Below are 21,425 nucleotides of genomic sequence, written 5' to 3' on the forward strand. Positions count from 1 at the left end.
GCGAATGCTTTTGGGGGAGGGGTGGAAGTGAGCAGGGCAGGAAAACATCAGTGAAGAGTGTTTACTTTTACTTTTTTATTTGTAAATAATATGTTGGTGTTGTGAATAATAGTATTAGTATTGTTTCTGAGAGTTCTGCCATTGGCCGGCCCACCTAAGCCCCCCACTCAAGGCCACTTTCCTGTCCACACAAACAAAGAGGATTTATTGCAAAAAGTATTTTTAATGACCTTTTAACCCTTTGATACACATGACATTACATTACATGTCATTTAGCTGACGCTTTTATCCAAAGCGACTTACAATAAGTGCATTAAACCATGAGTCCAAACTCAGAACAACAAGAATCAAGCAAGTACAATTTCTTCAATAACGTTAAACTACAGAGTACTATCCGTAAGTGCCATTTAAGTGCTACTAAAGTGCTAAACAACAAAGTGCTATCGGTAAGGGACATTTAAGTGCTACTACGGCTCTACCTTCCCTATTCAAGGTATAGTCGAAAAAGATGTGTTTTTAGTTTGCGATGGAAGATGTAGAGACTTTCTGCTGTCCTGATGTCAATGGGAAGCTCGTTCCACCAATGAGGAGCCAGCACAGCAAACAGTCGTGACTCTGTTGAGTGTTTAGCTCGAAGTGAAGGAGCTACAAGCCGATTGGCAGAAGCCGAGCGAAGTGAACGGGCTGGGGTGTAAGGTTAGACCATGTCCTGGATGTAGACTGGACCCGATCTGTTCGCAGCACGGTACGCAAGTACCAATGTTTTGAAACGGATGCGGGCGGCCACCGGTAACCAGTGAAGGTTGCGGAGGAGCGGAGTAGTGTGGGTACATTTCGGGAGGTTGAAGACCAGTCGAGCAGCTGCATTTTGGATGAGCTGTAGAGGTCGAATGGCATTAGCAGTTAGACCTGCCAGGAGGGAGTTGCAATAGTCTAGCCGTGAGATGACCAGAGCCTGGACCAGGACCTGGACCAGAGCCTGGACCAGAACCTGTGCCGCCTTCTGAGTGAGAAGAGGTCGTATTCTCCTGATGTTGTACAGCATGTACCTACAGGAGTGTGTTGTTGTGGTAATGTTGGCAGTCAGGGAGAGTTGACTGTCGAGCGTCACTCCGAGGTTCCTGGCAGTCGGAGTCGGAGCCAGCACTGAGTTGTTGAAGTTAATAGTCAGGTCGTGGGTGGGAGAGCCTTTTCCTGGAAGGAGGAGAAGTTCAGTCTTGTCCGGGTTAATTTTCAGGTGGTGAGCGGACATCCACTGAGAGATGTCGGTCAGACAGGCAGAGATTCGTGCTGCTACCTGTGTTTCAGATTGGGGAAACGAGAGGATCAGTTGGGTGTCGTCAGCATAGCTGTGGTAGGTGAAGCCATGCGAGCGAATGACAGAGCCGAGAGAGTTGGTGTACAGAGAGAAGAGAAGAGGACCAAGGACTGAGCCCTGAGTGACCCCAGTAGTCAGAGGACAAGGCTCAGACGCAGATCCTCTCCAGGTTACCCGGTAAGAGCGGTCGGTGAGGTAGGATGAGAAGAGTGAGAACGCGGTGCCTGAGATACCCAGGTCCTGGAGGGAGGACATGAGGATCTGGTGGTTCACTGTGTCAAAGGCAGCGGAAAGGTCTAGAAGGATAAGGACAGAGGAGAGAGAGGCTGCTCTAGCAGTGTGAAGCTGCTCAGAGACAGCAAGGAGGGCAGTCTCTGTTGAGTGGCCTGCCTTGAATCCAGACTGGTGAGGGTCTAGAAGGTTGTTACTGTGAAGAAAGAAGGAGACTTGCAGATAGCTCGCTCTAGAGTTTTGGAAAGGAAGGGGAGGAGAGAGACAGTTCTGTAGTTATTAAATTCAGATGGGTCGAGAGTGGGTTTCTTCAGGAGAGGGTTGACTCTTGCCTCCTTCAGAGAGTTAGGGAAACAACCGGTTGAGAGGGAGGTGTTAATAAGATGGGTGAGAAAGGAAAGAAGGTCAGGAGCAATAGACTGGAGAATGTGAGAAGGGATGGGGTCAAGGGGGCAGGTGGTTGGGCGGGCAGAGGTTACCAAGGTAAGAACTTGATTAGGAGACAGGGGGATAAAAGAGGAAAACAAGGGGGAAGAAGATGAAGTTACTGGAGGTGTAGTTGAGGAAGATGGATTAGTAAATGAAGAGCATATGTTGTCTACCTTTTTTGTAAAGTAGTCAACAAAGTGGCTTGGTAGAAGGGTGGAGGGAGGGGGAGGACCAGGGGGGGTCAAGGAGGTTGGAAAAAATTGAGAAGAGCTTTTAGGGTTAGACAAAGAGGATTTGATTCTGGATTGGTAGAACAGACTTTTGGCTGCAGAGATGGACGCAGAGAAGGAGGAGAGAAGAGATTGATAGGCGAGCAGGTCGCTGGTGTGTTTGGATTTTCGCCATTTCCTTTCCGATGCTCGCATAGTGGCTCTCTCGGCGCGCACCGGTTCGGACAGCCACAGAGCCGGAGAGGACTTGCGGACCTTTCGAGTCGTAAGAGGACAGAGAGAATCAAGAGAGGATGATAGCGTAGAGAGGAGAGTGTCAGTGGCAGAGTTAGGCTGCATGAGTGAGAAGGAATCGGTTGAAGGGAGGGCTGACAGAACAGACGAGGCCAGAGAGGAGGGTGAGAGGGTGAGAGGGTGCGGATGTTGCGACGGACAGGTGCAGCGTCCGTTGTTGGAGGGTTGTCAGTTCCAAAGAGTGGGAGAGAGTACGAGATGAAGAAGTGGTCAGAAACATGAAGTGGAGTTACAGTGAGGTCAGATATAGAGCAGTTTCTGGTGAAAATATAGTCACGGTGGTTGCCAGCTTTGTGAGTAGGAGGGGAAGGACTGAGCGAGAGAGCAAAGGAAGACAGTAAGAGTAGCAGGTCACATGACTTCTCAGTCTGGATGTTAAAGTCACCCAGAAGGATGAGCGGGGCACCGTTTTCTGGGAATTTTGATAGGAGGACGTCTAGTTCTTCCAAGAAGTCTCCAAAGGAACCAGGAGGACGGTAGAGGACAACAATGGTTAGTTGAACCGGATGAGTAACCGTCACTGCATGCAATTCAAAAGATAGTGGGGTAAATGGAAGTGGGTAGAGACCAAAACTCCATTTGGGTGAGATGAGTAGACCTGTGCCACCACCCCGACCAGAGGGTCTGGGTGTGTGGCTGAAGGAGAAGGCCGAGGAGAGAGCAGCAGGGGTTGATGTGTTGTCTGGTGTGATCCAAGTCTCAGTGAGAGCCAGGAAGTCCAGTGATTGCTTGATAACAAAGCCAGAGATGAAGTCTGCCTTGCGGTTGGCTGACTGGCAGTTCCAGAGGCCCCCTGTGACGAGGCGCTGGGTCTGTGTGGAGCGGGTGGGATAAATAAGAGAATTAGCAATCAGCCATTGCCTGGATTTATTGCAAAATGTATTTTTAATTAACTTTTAATATCAATATATTTTCATTCTTAAGTAAAAAGATACGACTTTTAATGTTAATTTTCTCCTAATCTAGACTGTAAATATGTTTGATTGTCAGTATGCATGGAGTGCTACATGTCCTTAACACATGTGCAGTAGCCATTGCCTGGATTTAATGCAAAATGTATTTTTAATTAACTTTTAATATCAATATATTTTCATTCCGAATTAAAAAGATATGACTTTTAATGTTAATTTCTCCTAATCTAGACAGTAAAAATGTTTGTTTGTCAGTATGCATGGAGTGCTACATGTCCTTAACACAGGTGCATAAGCCATTGCCTGAATTTATTGCTAAATGTATTTTTAATTAACTTTTAATATCAATATATTTTCATTCCGAATGAAAAAGATATGACTTTTAATGTTACTTTTCTCCTAATCTAGACTCTAAAAATGTTTGTTTGTCAGTATGGATAAAGTGCTACATGTCCTTAACACATCTGCATTAGCCATTGCCTGGATTTATTGCAAAATGTAATTTTATTTTACTTTTAATATCCATACATTTTATTTTTTAAGTAAAAAGGTACCTTTAATTTGGAATATCTCCTAATTGGTAAAGTAAATGTGTTTCATTTGCTGTACATGTGAAGACAGAGATCCCTTCAACATCACTCATATTTGGAATTATTGAGGAAAGTATGTCTATAGCACCTAAAATATACCAAAAATAAACTGTTGTATCATACACATGTGAATTAGACATTGCTCGACATATTGAGACAATTATCTTTATACCAGAAATGATCTATTCGAAATGTACAACATTAATTCCGTTATTTATTTGTAAAATATCTGAATTGGTACAGTTAAGATGTTTGGATATGGTCAGAATTCTAAACACATACATATCAGTCAGTCATTTAGATTTTATTCAATTTATTATCTTTCCATTAACACTTAAATCAAAGAATAAAGACACTTTACACACAATTGAGTTGTATTTTCACCTTTATTCACTAGAAGCAGGTCACATGTTTTATACTTAATGTGAATATTGTTTATTTAATATATTTTCCATACAAGTATACGATTTGTCGACTTCTTATTTTGAAAACCGGATGTTGTGTCATGTGGATTTTTCCGCAAACTTTGCAAAAACCCTCGCTCGCTCTCGAGCTGGGTGGTTTGAACGTGTTTACCATGAATGTCAGTATATAGGCGCACCAACATGTCAGTGCCGGCTGATTTGAGCACCGAGATCCGAGTGTTCGCCGAGTTGACCGCAGTTCAAGAGATCGCAGACAGACTTCTCTTTCCTCGGCAGGAGGAGGCATCTCCTCCTACCCCTCTAAGGATTCATTTCACAAAAAGGACTTTCACCCAGTCTCGGCTCAGTAAGAATTTTATGTTATCATCAATTGGTAAATGTAATCAAATGAAGTAGATCATTAAGCGGTTGCTGTACCCCTGTTAATATATAATCAGCATTTAAACCAAGTGGTCCTTAGAGTTTATCATGTGGGAGTATTGCAGTGTATTCATGGTTGTTGGTATTAGTTAACTGCTACCGTGTGCATAAAATCAATATAGATCTGAACGGTTATTCTAGTTCTTAGTCCACTAAACAGGCCCATTGCGCTTAAATCCTAGCTATTCATAAACAGTCCAACCAGCATTGTTATTTGAGCTTGTATTGTGAGCAGCACAAACAAAAGTCAATTCACCTCCATTTTCAGGAGCTGCACAAATCTCCCGACCGCAGCACGTAAAACAGAAATGATCCAATTAAATAACTGTACGAGGCCAAAAGAGGTCAAATGTATCTAAATGTATCTATTTTTACAAAAAAAAGATGATAGAAAAAGTCAACAAAGCAAACTTCTTTCCCAAAATAAATTGTAAATCTAGGAATCGCAGGACTCCCAGATTTATCTTGTGATCACCTGACACGGCATGACTGTATATAAAGTAGTTTAGTTGCTCCACCTGGACCAGTTACAGCAGATCAGCTAAAAAAACTTTTTAAAAAACCATCTGTTTTCTTACCTAATTCCACAGAGCAGTGAACAGAGACACCGGGAAGAACTCTGGGCTCCCCTGTCACCATTTGGCTCCGGGCCCTTTATGAAATAAAGTAATTAGAGCTGTTGCTTTTAACGTCTGTTGACCCGTCTCAGAACCCACATTTCAGTCATCGGTTTCACATCAAATGCTAATATTTCTCTTCCCGGTGCAAATGTACACAATAAAAAAAGCTTTGACTGAGAGCAGAGGAGGGGGCAAGAAACTGCTCCGACTCCTCTTGTTATCAGGCTGCGTGGTTTTGTCCTGACTCAACGGCGGACCACGTCAAAGGTTTTTTATTTAACTGTATTACTTTTGCAGCGATGCAATTTCATGCACGGAAAAGGGTGCACGGGCGTAACCAAAGTATTGGACACATTGACCTGATGATGGACACTTGAAAGGTCAAGGGATCAAAAGTTTTTACAATTCTGAGCACCATAGATGTGCAAGTTTCAGGGCGGTCCATCAGATGTTTATTGAAACATTTCACCCATAAACGACATCACTAACTGACAACTGACCGACATTGACATCCATATAGAGCCATGATGGCTTAAACCGTAGGAATACATTTTAAAAAGCTCAGCTAACAGACCCTCAGCTAGAAATGTCAGCAAGGTCAAGGATTAACTTGTAATCCAACATGGACAAGAAGTCCTTAACGTGCTCAGAATAAAGGGACTTTGGGCACCTGCAGTTACGTGACAGTTAGACAAACTCACCTGTTGATCATGTGACGCGATTGAAAGCTGCAGAGCAGCACGTGAGTGGTGACTCTGCGGTGAGCTTGTTCCACCTGTGTGAGGAGGTGGCATGGACACCGTCTGGCCAATAAGATGATATATATATAATCTAAAACACAGAACTTATTACCGTCCTATCTTCATGGAAAAGCACAAATATCGCAGTGCTTTAAAAACACGGGGGATGCTGAGTTTCCTGTTGCTGTGACAACGCTCCGTCGACAGTCTCCGATGCCCTTTTTTAAAAGGTATTTCCTTCATCATTACTGGACTGTTGACCCCGGTTGTTATGTGTTCCTGGTGGAGTCGGCGAAAGGGGGCAGGCAGGGCCTCCAGTTGACCTTCAGCTTCCTGAAAACAAACTGTGTCTCAGGTGCGCGTTCCCACACGCTGGATAACGTATCTCCACACCATCTCGAAGACGTTGAAGGTCAGCCGCAGGTTGCTGCCGTAGCGGTGGTTGCTTTAGCTAACCCGTGACACTGAAAGTCAGCGACATGTATTCTGCTCTTCGTGCTGAGATGCCCTCCAGCAAGGCGGTCGGAGCCTCCGAGGTACAAATGTGTGTATCTGTGTGACGAGATGATCTCAGAGAAGAAAAAGAAAGAAGAAAACAGCCTGGATTTCATTTAAATTACAGCGTCAACTGAGGTTGTTGAAGCGCAGCTCCTCGCTCCTCTGGCCGCGTGGTCCTTCTTCATAGCAGATAAACCCCCGGAAAACAAATGTCGACGCAGTGTAAACGATGTCTTGTATTCTAACGATTAGCTCCTCGCTGAAGCCTCCGACTCCACGCGACGCTCGTGTTCTGACGTCCCGATCAATAACAATCTGCGGGAGAAAAATGAGGTGTTTGGACTTGAGGTCTGACTCATGGCAGACAATGAGCCTCTCTCTCTCTCTCTCTCTCTCTCTCTCTCTCTCTCTCTCTCTCTCTCTCTCATTATAATGGTAGTAGTAGTGCTGTAGATAGAGGATTATACTCAATTAGTAGTAACTGTAATCGGAGACTGTTTTGATAGAAGTGGTGTGTATATATATACCAACAGTATAGAAGCAGTAGTGGTATTTGTTGTGATAATAGTGGTAGTTGTTACCAAGTAGATTTAGTTATTTACTGCACATTTAGTCAGATAAACACAAGTTCTAAGCAAAGTACTAAGCAATAGTACTTTTATACATAGTATGCATGTGCTTCAATGGTACTGGTAGTACCTGCAGATGTTGTTGTGACCAGTTCTTAATAGTACAACACGGTAGTAGTTTATCCCACACTCGTCTGTAATAATTATATCACATGTGATTTGAGCAAACTGTCCCTTTTTTAAAGTGTTATTTCCAAGAAAGTTAATACTGTAAAAAAATATAACATAAGAATGTGTGAACGAAAAGAAAACATAGGCGTTGCTTTTGAATTTCACCCCCTGAAGTTATTAATGCGTCAACCGATTTATTCTTTTACATGAATCTGTGGTGTCTTCATTTCAAGAGACAAACAGGTCTAATGCAGCTTCTTTTCACATGAAAACCTGGCGCAGCTGTAATTGGACACTCTTCTCAGTTCACAGTACAGAGAAGGCTCATGTGTAGGTGTGATGTATTCTACAGTCGCACTGCGAAGAGACCCCGTGAGTTATAGTTATTACGCCCTCACAGCACGACACACCGGTGATCATCAAAACAATGCCATTCTGCCCCATTCTGCGTTCACAGACCGAACAAACGGTCAAAGTAGCTTTTATGTGCTCTCTTCACGTGACATTTCACATAAAAGCCGAGGCCGGCAGCCATGATAATAACCCCACGGTGTTTTATGAACAGGGTACATTTACAGTTGAGTCAACACAGCCGGTGTGATGTATAAGTCATGAGCTGGGAGCCCAGGGGAGCTTAAGGTCATTAAGAGGAGGGCTTTGCCTCGGTCTCTACCAGCAGCCCCACATCCATCCTGTCCACGACAGGAGGCGCTAATTGCTCTTGAGGCAGATTGGGGCCTTTGGACGTGTGGCCCCGGGGGCTCGCTGGAGGACCCTAGATGTGGGGGGCTCGCTGGAGGACCCAGAGGCGACGCCACGCAAAAACGTGCTGAGGCTGCAGCATGTTTTTTTTAAATAATGAAGTTCCTCTTAAGAGTTGGAGAACGTGTTTGTTTGTTTGTGACTGTGGCTAGAAGATGTCATCACAGCATGGGTTTAATGTGGATTCAATGCAGGTGTTGACCCTCTGCGGTTCACTGGGAGGGGGAGCTGCACGGCTGTGCCAGGTTATCATTACATAGAGTTCATTACATGAAGTCAATCGAAGATGTTTCTATTGGATGTACCCGGTCGGTAAGAGTTTTTTTCTTTTTCTTCTCCCTTTTACTGTGAGATGTCGGTTCGAGTTCCCCTCGACGCAGCACTGCCACCTAGTGGCAGCCCAAGGCCTTGTGCGCAAAATACAGACGATTTACATTTAGTGCATCATCTTTAATTTATCAAATAAAAAAAAGACAAGGTTTCTGCTTCTCCAGAGAGACAATATGCAACTTTTTTCAAGCCCTTCGGGTTTTTATAAAAAGTTTGCATAACTAGGTTTTTTTACCTTTCATTCCCCTTAAGGGGAGCTCCAGCTCGGCCTATTTTACACATGTAAAAGGCAGGGATGTAACAACTACTAGAATATTATGTAAAAGTACAACTAACCCACTTTTAATAAAAATGTACTGTAAAAAAGAATTCAGATAAGAACCCATCCTGAAAGCAACGATATCTCACTGATTTACACCAATTATTGTTCCATCACATGTCCCGCCAACTGTATGCAACTTTAAGTAGAATAAGGTTATTGAAAATCATCTTATTTCTGTTTGACAGTATCATATATTGAGTGTGCCAGCTTGTTCCAACCATCCATTATGACTATATAGATTATATGTATACATCTCACCCCCGACTCCATGTTTTAATGTTTTTTACTGGCTCTATTCTCGATTCCTTGTGCATTATTTCATAGATGTGTTGAAAGCAGAACCTAATCGAGTGCACTTGAGCATCCGACTGCAGTGAGCGCACTTTGACCTTCCGAGATGAGGTCAGTCTGAGCGGCTTCGTGAGCGTAGCTCTGTAGCTGCGTGTTAGAGACTAGAATCACTTTGCCTCGACTTGCAAAACCATTACGGCCGTGTTTGATAACGTCCTCCGGTCCCCCCCCCCCCCCCCCCCCCCCCCGACCCTCCACACACACTCTGTGTGAGCCGATTAATTAACACAATTACCTCTGTGTGTCTTATCAACCTTTGTCAGGCCTTTAACTGTAAATTAATTAATATCCACTCTCTTGTCATTTCTTAATTACCTAAGTTCCAGTAGGAATTCTGAGAAACGCCTGCGTCAGCATGGAGCCAAATCCAGGCCAATAGTTTTGAACCTCAAGTTTTTGGTCTTGAACATTGAAAAAGTCACCAATGTATTCGAAATAAAAAAAAGTGTATGAAAAGTTTTGTTGGTTTAAATATAATTTAGATTCAGTTATGCTTAGTTTTTTTTCGAATAAAATATATTTTTTCATTTTTTAGTAGCATATTTTCAACTTTCAATCTTTTTTTCAGGTTCAGACCTTTGGCCAGTGGTGTGGGGGGCGTGGGTTCTGCGAACATTATGACTCACTCCTTTGCATACAGCATATTCACGTGATTGGCAGTAACACGGTTATGTTCAAGCTGTTCTAGACCACACTTTGCATGAATCTTAGTCAAAGAGCAACACACTTTGCCAGGTTGTGGCGTTCAAGGATCCCGCTATAACATCTGACGTTTCGTACTTCCGCACGCCACCTTGAACGCAGCGTGATTCTGCGATGGCGGCTGCTCCACCTGGTCGGGCTGCTGGCTCCAGCGGGCAGGTAAGACGTTTAACGTGTTTTGTATAGATACTAGAAAGTAGTGATGGCGAGATGAAGCCTCATGAGGCATCGAACCACTTCAGCCAATTGGTTCGAGAAAGGGTTCATTACTCGAAGCTTCATGTGCACACGACACCACCTAGTGGCCAAAAGTATAATCACAGGCAGCTGTATCTGAACCACAATGTGATGCATTGAATTGTTGTGTGTTGTGGCTGTTGGGAATGACTGAATTACAAAAATGTATGCCCAAATAATTTCTGTAAATAAATGATCACATATGTGCATAATAAAATATGTTTTGAATGTATCCTGTGTGTGAACATTTTCCCAAAATGGTAGTGTAGTATGGTAAGGCAGGTGGTGTAATAATGTTATTATGTCACTTTAGGGAAATGGCATGGGCTTAAGCAGGCAGGACAGTGAAAGTGCTTGTGGAACTAGGAAAAGAGGACTGAATATGCTTGTGGAACTTGGACAGTGATGTACAGGACAGGGGACATTTTATTCATTTTTATTCAGAAATAACAGTTTCAACAGTTTTTGGTTTTAAACGATTCCTTTTTTTGGACACAACCTCTCCGGCCTTTGAAAACACCCTTTCACAGGGTACAGAAGACGCTGGCGTGCACAAAAACGCAAGAGCTAGTCTATATAAATGCCGATAAAGACATTTTTGCCTCTCCCAGTACACCAGAGGGTTTTCCAGCCTGCTTATATTTGGCTCAGATAGGTAGCGCTGGACCTCCAGTGGCATCTGCTGTTACATTTTGAGTTTTCTGTGCCTCCATGACGCTGGTGTCCAAACGATGCCACAGTTTGCTACCTAAGAAGAAACCACAGATCATGTTACGAAGTGTTTTCATCGGAATAATTAATCTCAAAATGTAAAATAATAGATTACCTCCTGTGACATCATGAGAGGTGGAAGTGCTGAACTGTGAGACACAATAAAGTACTCTTGTTTCATGCATGCACCCACCCATACACACCTGCCTTGTAGGGATAACATAATTAGGATCCAGTTTGGACACAAATGCCCTGAATCCAACATCATCCACAACAGTGAAAGGCTGTGTGTCCTTCACTATCATGGAGACGAGGGCTTCATCCAGCTCTTGTTTTCTGGTGGCTGGTTAAAAGAGAATACATACAGTGTCTGTTACCTGTCTTTATTTGCACAATAAACAAAAGTGAACAGGGACAAATTGTGATGGTGCATTTGTATTATTGTAATGACTTACCATGGCTGGGTGAAGCTCCAGTTTCCTCCTTATTCTCATGCAAGGCACGGTAATACCTTAGCATGGATGAGGTGTTGTTATTGTACCCCAACTCCCTGGAGCACAATAAACACCGCACCTTTAAATAAAATAAGAAACTGCAAAATACCGTTCTTGATAAGCAAACCTAATGAGTCAGAAATAGAGTTAGATTTAGCTTACCTTATTAGGAGTTATCAAATCAAAGTGTTCCTAGCTGGCTCCATCTTATCACCTATCCTTCTCACCTCACTCTCCTAACTCTCCAAACTATCTCTCTCTCCAAACTATCACTCTCTCCTAACTCTCCAAACTATCTCTCTCTCCAAACTATCTCTCTCTCCTAACTCTCCAAACTATCTCTCTCTCCAAACTATCTCTCTCTCCAAACTATCTCTTTCCTAACTCTCCAAACTATCTCTCTCTCCAAACTATCTCTCTCTCCTAACTCTCCAAACTATCTCTCTCCAAACTATCTCTCTCTCCTAACTCTCCAAACTATCTCTCTCTCCAAACTATCTCTCTCTCCTAACTCTCCAAACTATCTCTCTCTCCTAACTCTCCAAACTATCTCTCTCTCCAAACTATCTCTCTCCAAACTCTCCAAACTATCTCTCTCTCCTAACTCTCCAAACTATCTCTCTCTCCAAACTCTCAACCAACAACACACATTTTGAATGGAGCCTGAGGGGTTTATATTGCTGTCAAACCTCCCGGCAAAATCTGAACCGCTTGCCGAAGCAGTCACGTGGTACAGCCGGGTAGCGAGGCTTCGGACGTCATCATTTTTGGCTCCTCCCCTACATGAAGCAAGCCTCGATACGCGCTTCGAGGAAACGCCCCCTCCATTACTCGACACACGCTTCGAAGCGTCGGCACATCTCGTAACAACACTACTAGAAAGGTTAAAATGACGACTGTAACATAGGGACGCGTTACAAAGCATTAACTAGATTTATTGAAATGTGTTTTATGCCAAAGCGGAAATTAAGTATAGTGCTAGTTAGCGTTAACTAGCTTAAAGCTATTAGCACGTGTTCCGTGATTTGTTTTCCTCTCGGTGGCCTCAGCTGCACAGAGCCTGATACATGTGCTCACAGAGGACCTCTCAGGAAGAAAGCAGGAACAGAGATGTCTTCTGTAGAACATGGCCAGGTTTTTTATTGAATATCATTGTTCATGTTCTTTAACGCATAGGTGTCGAACTCGAGGCTCGCCACGTCACTTTATGTGGCCAGCCACATGGTCGTTTTAAAATTATAGTCGATAAACTTTACATTGTGCAGTGACGACAGACTACATCTCCCACAATGCACGTCGTTTCCATATCGCCGTTTAACTAAAGATCCTTTGATGTGGCCCAGAGTGAAAATGAGTTTGACTGATTTAAAGATAGTTTTATTAGTTCATGTTTTAAACTAATCTAATTTTCTTTATCATTTAGCTCTTTCCCTGGGTTTTTCCACAAGGAAAAGTTACCTTGGAAAGCGAGAGTTCCAGAGTCTAAAGACCTGTGGCACCTCGTCTACTAAAACCTGGAGGCCTTTTAGTTATGCATTCTTGTTAAACCTTCATTCAGAGACAACCTCAAGCTGAAGAGTTTGAACTCTAAACATGTCCAAGGATACGGACCATGAAGAGGTATTGCATACAGAGTTTTTAAACATGCCACTTTATTCTAGTGTTAGGCTTTTCTTCAAGCATGTAGACACCACTTAGACCACATGTTATTGTTCTTTTAGTTCTTCGGACTACTACAAATTGTCTATCCGAAGATGCAGAAGCTGACCGGAGGATGGCTTATGTACAAGGCTACAGGTGGAGAAAGCTTGCATGGATTCCGAGATGGCAGCAGAGGATTTTGAGGTAAATGTAGCTATGAAATGTGTGTGTGATGTTACATTGTGCAAGTGCAACTTATTTTACATTTTGATTGTTGTCCAGTGAGTTGTAACACCGCATATTTGTGACTGTTTATCATTATCTTAGGCAGGCCAAAGTGAGCTCCAGATAGCTGTTTGGGACAGTTGCTAATATTCAAACTGTTCCATCTTCATCAGAAAGTCCTGTCTGTTTTGTGAAATTCCCACCACAGTTTCTAGAGATCCATGCTAGCATGTGTGGAGAAAGGTATTTGATATGCATGTTACTTGCAGTACTTTTTTCGATACATTTTTCATACGACACTACCATTTTGGGAAAATGTTCACACACAGGATACATTCAAAACATATTTTATTATGCACATATGTTACAGAAATTTGGGCATACATTTTTGTAATTCAGTCATTCCCAACAGCCATAACAGACACAACAATTCAATGCATCACATTGTGGTTTAGATACAGCTGCCTGTGATTATACTTTTGGCCACTAGGTGGTGTCGTGTGCACATGAAGCTTCGAGTAATGAACCCTTTCTCGAACCAATTGGCTGAAGTGGTTCGATGCCTCATGAGGCTTCATCTCGCCATCACTACTTTCTAGTATCTATACAAAACACGTTAAACGTCTTACCTGCCCGCTGGAGCCAGCAGCCCGACCAGGTGGAGCAGCCGCCATCGCAGAATCACGCTGCGTTCAAGGTGGCGTGCGGAAGTACGAAACGTCAGATGTTATAGCGGGATCCTTGAACGCCACAACCTGGCAAAGTGTGTTGCTCTTTGACTAAGATTCATGCAAAGTGTGGTCTAGAACAGCTTGAACATAACCGTGTTACTGCCAATCACGTGAATATGCTGTATGCAAAGGAGTGAGTCATAATGTTCGCAGAACCCACGTTTCTTGAAGGCAACGTTGAGGCAGGTGGTCAGCCTTCTTCGTTAAGCTGACAGTCATACCACGCCCCTGTAGTTGAAACCACGCCCCCCCCAGATCCCGGCCAAAAGTCTGAACCCGAAAAAAACCGATTCGAAACTGTAAAGTTGAAAATATAAAATATGCTACTGAAAAATGAAAAAATATATTTTATTCTAAAAAAAAATAATAACTGAATCTAAATCATATTTAAACCAACAAAAACTTTTCATACATTTATTTTTATTTCAAATACATTGTTGAATTGTTCAATGTTCAAGACCAAAAACTTGAATTTTCAGGTTCAAAACTATTGGCCTGGATTTGGCTCCATGCGTCAGCCGCTCTGTTTGGCGCTCTATCGCGACGCTGTGAGCTCATTGGTCCGTGAGACAGGATGTGAAAAGGAGGGGGTCGACATGATGCAAAGAAGAGGCTCTTCAGACGGAGGCGCGCCTGTTTCGAGCTGGATGATGACTGATCTCAGTCGTATTTGACCTCCTAGAGAGAAGGAAGGAGCGGACCCAACAAGACCTTCAGGTTCAGGCAAATCACGAGAGAGGCGACAGCAGTTTGCAACCAGCATTTTATTACATGTCATCTTCGAGGGCGCTGGAGACGGACTGAATCAAACTGATCACACCGGATCGATGTTGCCCTGCCAATCACAAGTTCACAAGCATCCATTAAAAATGCACAGTACGTACCAAATATATCACATTTGAATCGTTTCACGTAGTCATCCTGCAAACTTCTCACATCTTAAAATTAAAGAATCTCTAGAACATTTAGTAACCGTTCAGTGCCCAGAGTTTAACACACGTTACATTTCCAATGAGTTTATGAAAATGTTCATGACATCTGTGTTTACATAAAAAAAGGAGAATAAAAAGCTGAAGTGGCGGAAAGATCTGTTATTAAAGATTGTTCTGAACCACGTGTAATCTATTATTCAGGTATCTGTGGGGCAGATTAACATCACTTTTCCAAAACTTTCTGGTTGTATTTATGCTTCCCAAACTTTTTCCAGGACTTTTCCAGGTTTTTCATGCACACTGAGCACCTGGACAGAAAGTCCTTAAAAAGGGCTCAGAATAAAAGATTTTACTGCTAAATGTTCTCGCATCTTGCGGCAGGTTATAGTCCGGGTAAGAGTGTCGGGTTACAGTTCATGGCAACCCTAAGTGGAATAAAAATTGTTCTCACTTCTTCACTCAGAAATCCTGCTGCACATTGTGTGGCTTTAACCCTTCAACCTCTTCTGGGCTCGGTTCTTCCTTCAACACACAACCCTCTTACTCCCTCCCGTCTTACCTGCTGGGGCTTGGCACAGCAATGGAAGCGCACGTCGTTGAGGCTGGAGTCGTCCAGGCCGTACTGGTATTCCTCCACCTTGGTCTCGATGCCACAGATCCCTCCGTTGCGACACTCCTGGCTCCAGAGGCCGTACTCCCCCCCAGTCCGTGCCGGGCCCCTCCAGCGTCGGGTTGCTGCTGCAGCGGAACTTGATGTTGTTGACGGCCGTGTCGTCGCCAAACAGACCCTGATGGGGCTCCACGCGGAGCTGGAAGGAGGCGAGCACGCCACTGGGGCAGTACTGGGGCTGGGACCAGTCCCCGAAGCTGGACAGGAGAGGAGGAGAGTTGGAAAAAAGGTTTTGAAAACATCCTTTGACTGTTTAGATGACTTTTTAAATCACTTTATAAAATGTTGAAAATCAGAAAAACATCACTTTTTATATTTTTTACCAGATTCACTTTGTTTAACATCATTTTTGTTGTTGTCCCTATTTGATTATTATCTTATTTTATTGTATGTTTTTGTATTTTATTAAGTGTTTTATGTGAAGCTTATTGCGATATTGCTTTAAAAAGTCTTATCCGTCTTATTCTTAGTAGTAGTATTATTATAGAATAGGGCTACAGATAATCTGGAGTCTGCGTCAATGACTTTTAACATGTATAACTGCTGACTTATTTGCTTATATTAGAAAGTGACAAACCCATAAGCATCTATTAAAGGGTTCCTAATATTTATAAATGCATTTTTACCAAATAAAAGAGACACCAACCCATCAATGGGATTTATTAATGATCCATAAACCCTTAACCGATGATGTGACCATTAATTAGCCCGTATGAGCTACTTACTAGCCCGTGTGGGACTCAACCGAGTACAGGAAGCTCCGGTTGTCATCCTGGGCGCAGATGAGGCGGATCCCGTTCAGAGCCGTGTCGTCCGCCCCGTACTGGTTTGGCTCCACCTGGAGAAGACCAACAGATCCCAGAACAGCTGCGGTCAAACCAGCTTGTTTTCTTACTCTGGTGAAGCCGCTGCCTAATCTGCTGTGTGTGTGTGTGTGTGTCTTTACCCTGAGACTGAAGCCAACAGCTTAGAACTTGTGGGGACACATCTCGGGCCAGGTCCAGTTCCCAAAGCGCTCTCCGTTGCTCACGGTGAGCAGAGACTGGTGCTCTCTGGTGCTGAAGGCCCGGCCGGCTCGCTGCAGGAACACCTTCTGCTCACTCAGCCCACCGGACAACAGCGCCACCGCGGCCACCGCGGTGAAGAGACTCGCCATGTTGACAGCAGTGAGTCAGCCAACAAGCGCCGAGGGGGGTTCGGGCTGGAAGCTCTTATAGCCTCCCAACCCGACCCGGAGACACACCGCTCGTATCGGGTTGAATCATTTACAGAGAGGCGTGGGATCGAACAGCCGGTGTTGGAGAGGGAGGAGGGTTATACTTAGGGTTAGACTTATTCTACCGACAACATGTTGCATCACAGCATGCAGTGAATCGAATGCGGATTTAACAAAAGAAATGTCGTAATTCAGCCGCATCAGAACCTTCACACACAAAGACTGCTGTTGCCCAAGAGTCATAGTTTATATTTTCAGATCAATGCATCTGTACACATGAAGATTACAAAAATAAAGAATTATCTACAATTATTAGCAAGATTCTAGCTCACAGTATACAAACAGGGTCTCAGCTGCATGTCCTCGGTGTGGGGTCTGACGAGGATGGAGCTGGGGGGTACCTCGGGGGGTACCTTGAGGGGTACCCTCGGGGGCACTGACACCTTTCAGGTTGATATGATGCACTTGTTTACACAACCAGTGGATCCAGAAATGGTTGATTTAACGCTCATTTAAAGGCAGTTTCTAAAGACCTTTACATTCCTGCTCTGCCTGTGTTCTGTTGAGTTTAAGTTGAGTTTTCAATTAAACATTTCATTTTATTTTTAATCCTATAAATAAACTCTATCCTGTCATACACATATAACATACAAACGAGTCTCATTCCAACCGGAGACGGTCGTCATGAGTGACAGGTTAATCCTACCAAATGATCATCACACGACGTTGGAAAAATCTATGCTACTTTTAGTTTTGAAGGATAACATGTCAGTTGAGTCCTTGGATTAAATGATAAAGGTGGAGCTCTGCCATGTCAGAAGGGGGGGGGGGGGGGACATAATTAAACTAACAGCCTTTCATCTTCCCACATTGCTGTTTTTTCCCTTTGGTTTGAGGTCATGTTGAGAGGGACTATTTTCAGTTTCGTGGGCAATACTTTATAACAAAACATAATATAATATTTCTTATTATGTTAGATATGAGCGATGACTTGGAGTTTGCCTGGAAGAAAAAGTGTAAGTATACTATAATAAGAATTTTAAAAGAAATTACAATTCTCATTGATCTAACGTCTTGAAATCTGGTAGCGACATACTTTGAGCAAGTATCAATCAGTAACATCTTTATATCGTATGATGGGGGAAAAGGAGGAAGAGAGACCTCAAACCTGATAACATTATGCTGTGTTCATGTCACATCAGAGCTACCGTAATTATGAACTTTCAACTTGCAAATGGTATTCACTTGTTCTCAAAGTCCGGATACATCCAGTTCAGAGCTTATTAATACGGTAGTGCCTGAAAACCATGCAAACATGCATGAGCCAAAGTCTATCATTTAATATAATTAAACCCGAATGGATATATTGTAATTTGGTGAACATGGGAATCTTTCCCATCTGAAATCCCATAGGACATGAACACGGCATCATCTCCAGATGTTACAGGAGATTTAACCAGTGCGGCTCTTCTCCACCACCAGAGTCTGGAGGGGGAGGCCGTGCTATATAAACCAATATAATAGCATTATTCATTTCCAATTCATCTATCCTTGTGGGATCTAAATGTCATCACTGCTTTGTGCTTTCTTACCCCAGTGCACCTCCAGGCTCTTTCTCAGTCCACCCTGCAGCTCACCTTCTCCCCTCTTCTGGGCGTGAGCTCCAGGTGAGAGTGAAGCTGGATGTCTGTGGGCGACACATGTCGGCGTTGACCTTTGACCCCGTCCCTCAGCCAGCTCAGCCTCACTGCAGTCCAGCAGTAGTCAGCCGGCTCGGCCGGCTGGACCTTGACGACCGGAGGCACTGGAGTGTAGAAATGATTGGAGTGAAAGATATTAGCTGGATGACCTGCTGGATGTGGAGGCGGCCTTCAAGGCAGAGTGCAGGAGAGCGATGCTGGGGCTAAATAGTTTTCTTCAGGCCATTTAATTAAAGAACAGGGACAGAACAATTGTTTCCTTTTTCCAATGAAGGGAATTAAGCCATATTTATTGGCACTGTTAGGCCTTAATATCCTGCTTCAAAATCTCCTCCAAAGACAGAGTAGAAGTCACAGAAACACTTATTGATTCGATCCAGTATGCTGCGTCTGAATAATCCTGCATTGTTTCCAGAGGTCGGTCTTAACATAGAGGCATAGGTAGGCGGCTGCTCGGGGCCCCCTACCAGTGGTCGTAGTATGGGGGCCCCCAACCAAAAAGAAAACGAAAAGAAAAAGGCCCTTATCATCATGAACGCTTCAAAAGCATGGTCAATTGTATTCATATTCTTATGAAATACGTTGAAACGTTGAAACGTTAAAATGTCCAGTTCATGGTTATCTGTCGTGTCCCTACACCCCTACTTTCACCATGAGATGGACTAGTCCGTAACGGTGCGCGGCGCGAAAGATAAACACAGTGACAGGAGGAAGTTACACAGAGACGATTCAGAAAACAAGAATAAAAGCACAAATGAAACAAAGTTATCCAAGCGGCTCAATTAAAAGAAAAAAAAAAGAAAAGACGCCGACAAATATTTAGAAACGCTGCCAAAGATGACACACTTTTTACGGCTACTGGGGATACAGGCAGGAACGCCCACAGCGTTGAACACGCCGCTACAGCAGCAGCTAGCTGTGAAGGGGCGCTAGGTGAGGATAACGACGTTACCCAAGACGATGAAGAGGACCGCCCACCACAACGATGATGACGATGATGGGGCTTTGGTGAGTCAACTGCCTAGTTCTGCTAATAGCCCTAGCCTATTAGCAGAACTAGAGTAAGATTAGTATGAACATGATGAGAAAGACAAAAAAAATGCATGAGGAGGAAGAGAGGGAGGACGAGAGTAAGGGACAGAGACAAAAGCAGATGGAACACTCAGCACTCTAACACACGTTATAAAGAAGAACAGGAGAAAAGCAGTAAAAGGAGGAGAGGAAGAGAAAGAAAGACAAGGGAGAGAGAGTAAAAACAGGTGTACGGAGGAAGAGAAACATGAGGGAGAGAGAGTAAAAACAGGTGTACGGAGGAAGAGAAACATGAGGGAGAGGAAGAGTAAAAACAGGGTACGGAGGAAGAGAAACATGAGGGAGAGGAAGAGTAAAAACAGGTGTACGGAGGAAGAGAAACATGAGGGAGAGAGTAAAAACAGGGTACGGAGGAAGAGAAACATGAGGGAGAGAGAGTAAAAACAGGTGTACGGAGGAAGAGAAACATGAGGGAGAGAGAGTAAAAACAGGTGTACGGAGGAAGAGAAACATGAGGGAGAGGAAGAGTAAAAACAGGGTACGGAGGAAGAGAAACATGAGGGAGAGAGAGTAAAAACAGGTGTACGGAGGAAGAGAAACATGAGGGAGAGGAAGAGTAAAAACAGGTGTATGGAGGAAGAGAAACATGAGGGAGAGAGTAAAAACAGGGTACGGAGGAAGAGAAACATGAGGGAGAGAGAGTAAAAACAGGGTACGGAGGAAGAGAAACATGAGGGAGAGGAAGAGTAAAAACAGGTGTACGGAGGAAGAGAAACATGAGGGAGAGAGAGTAAAAACAGGTGTACGGAGGAAGAGAAACATGAGGGAGAGAGAGTAAAAACAGGTGTACGGAGGAAGAGAAACATGAGGGAGAGAGAGTAAAAACAGGGTACGGAGGAAGAGAAACATGAGGGAGAGGAAGAGTAAAAACAGGTGTACGGAGGAAGAGAAACATGAGGGAGAGAGAGTAAAAACAGGGTACGGAGGAAGAGAAACATGAGGGAGAGGAAGAGTAAAAACAGGGTACGGAGGAAGAGAAACATGAGGGAGAGAGAGTAAAAACAGGGTACGGAGGAAGAGAAACATGAGGGAGAGGAAGAGTAAAAACAGGTGTACGGAGGAAGAGAAACATGAGGGAGAGAGAGTAAAAACAGGTGTACGGAGGAAGAGAAACATGAGGGAGAGGAAGAGAAAAACAGGCGTACGGAGGAAGAGAAACATGAGGGAGAGAGAGTAAAAACAGGTGTACGGAGGAAGAGAAACATGAGGGAGAGGAAGAGTAAAAACAGGCGTACGGAGGAAGAGAAACATGAGGGAGAGAGAGTAAAAACAGGTGTACGGAGGAAGAGAAACATGAGGGAGAGGAAGAGTAAAAACAGGTGTACGGAGGAAGAGAAACATGAGGGAGAGGAAGAGTAAAAACAGGGTACGGAGGAAGAGAAACATGAGGGAGAGGAAGAGTAAAAACAGGCGTACGGAGGAAGAGAAACATGAGGGAGAGGAAGAGTAAAAACAGGTGTACGGAGGAAGAGAAACATGAGGGAGAGAGAGTAAAAACAGGTGTACGGAGGAAGAGAAACATGAGGGAGAGGAAGAGTAAAAACAGGTGTACGGAGGAAGAGAAACATGAGGGAGAGGAAGAGTAAAAACAGGTGTACGGAGGAAGAGAAACATGAGGGAGAGAGAGTAAAAACAGGTGTACGGAGGAAGAGAAACATGAGGGAGAGGAAGAGTAAAAACAGGCGTACGGAGGAAGAGAAACATGAGGGAGAGAGAGTAAAAACAGGTGTACGGAGGAAGAGAAACATGAGGGAGAGAGAGTAAAAACAGGTGTACGGAGGAAGAGAAACATGAGGGAGAGGAAGAGTAAAAACAGGCGTACGGAGGAAGAGAAACATGAGGGAGAGAGAGTAAAAACAGGTG

General features: G+C 43.8%; 1 protein-coding gene and 1 long non-coding RNA gene across 2 annotated transcripts; one reads left to right on the plus strand and one right to left on the minus strand.

Moving 5' to 3' along the window:
- Positions 1–12,015: 12,015 nt before the first annotated feature.
- LOC117727956 lies at positions 12,016–15,462 on the plus strand. The gene is made up of 5 exons (XR_004609076.1): positions 12,016–12,238; positions 12,779–12,975; positions 13,077–13,200; positions 14,432–14,828; positions 15,348–15,462. It is a non-coding gene; the product is annotated as an uncharacterized LOC117727956 (long non-coding RNA).
- LOC117727955 (vitelline membrane outer layer protein 1-like) lies at positions 14,699–17,518 on the minus strand. The gene is given in 5 exon segments (XM_034528507.1): positions 14,699–14,787; positions 15,444–15,584; positions 15,586–15,751; positions 16,280–16,392; positions 16,501–17,518. Coding segments are annotated over 5 exon segments (651 nt in total). The 5' UTR covers positions 16,711–17,518; the 3' UTR covers positions 14,699–14,766.
- Between the last annotated feature and the right edge of the window lie 3,907 nt (positions 17,519–21,425).

Source organism: Cyclopterus lumpus, chromosome 25, assembly GCF_009769545.1.
Source record: "Cyclopterus lumpus isolate fCycLum1 chromosome 25, fCycLum1.pri, whole genome shotgun sequence".
Taxonomy (NCBI): Eukaryota; Metazoa; Chordata; class Actinopteri; order Perciformes; family Cyclopteridae; genus Cyclopterus; species Cyclopterus lumpus.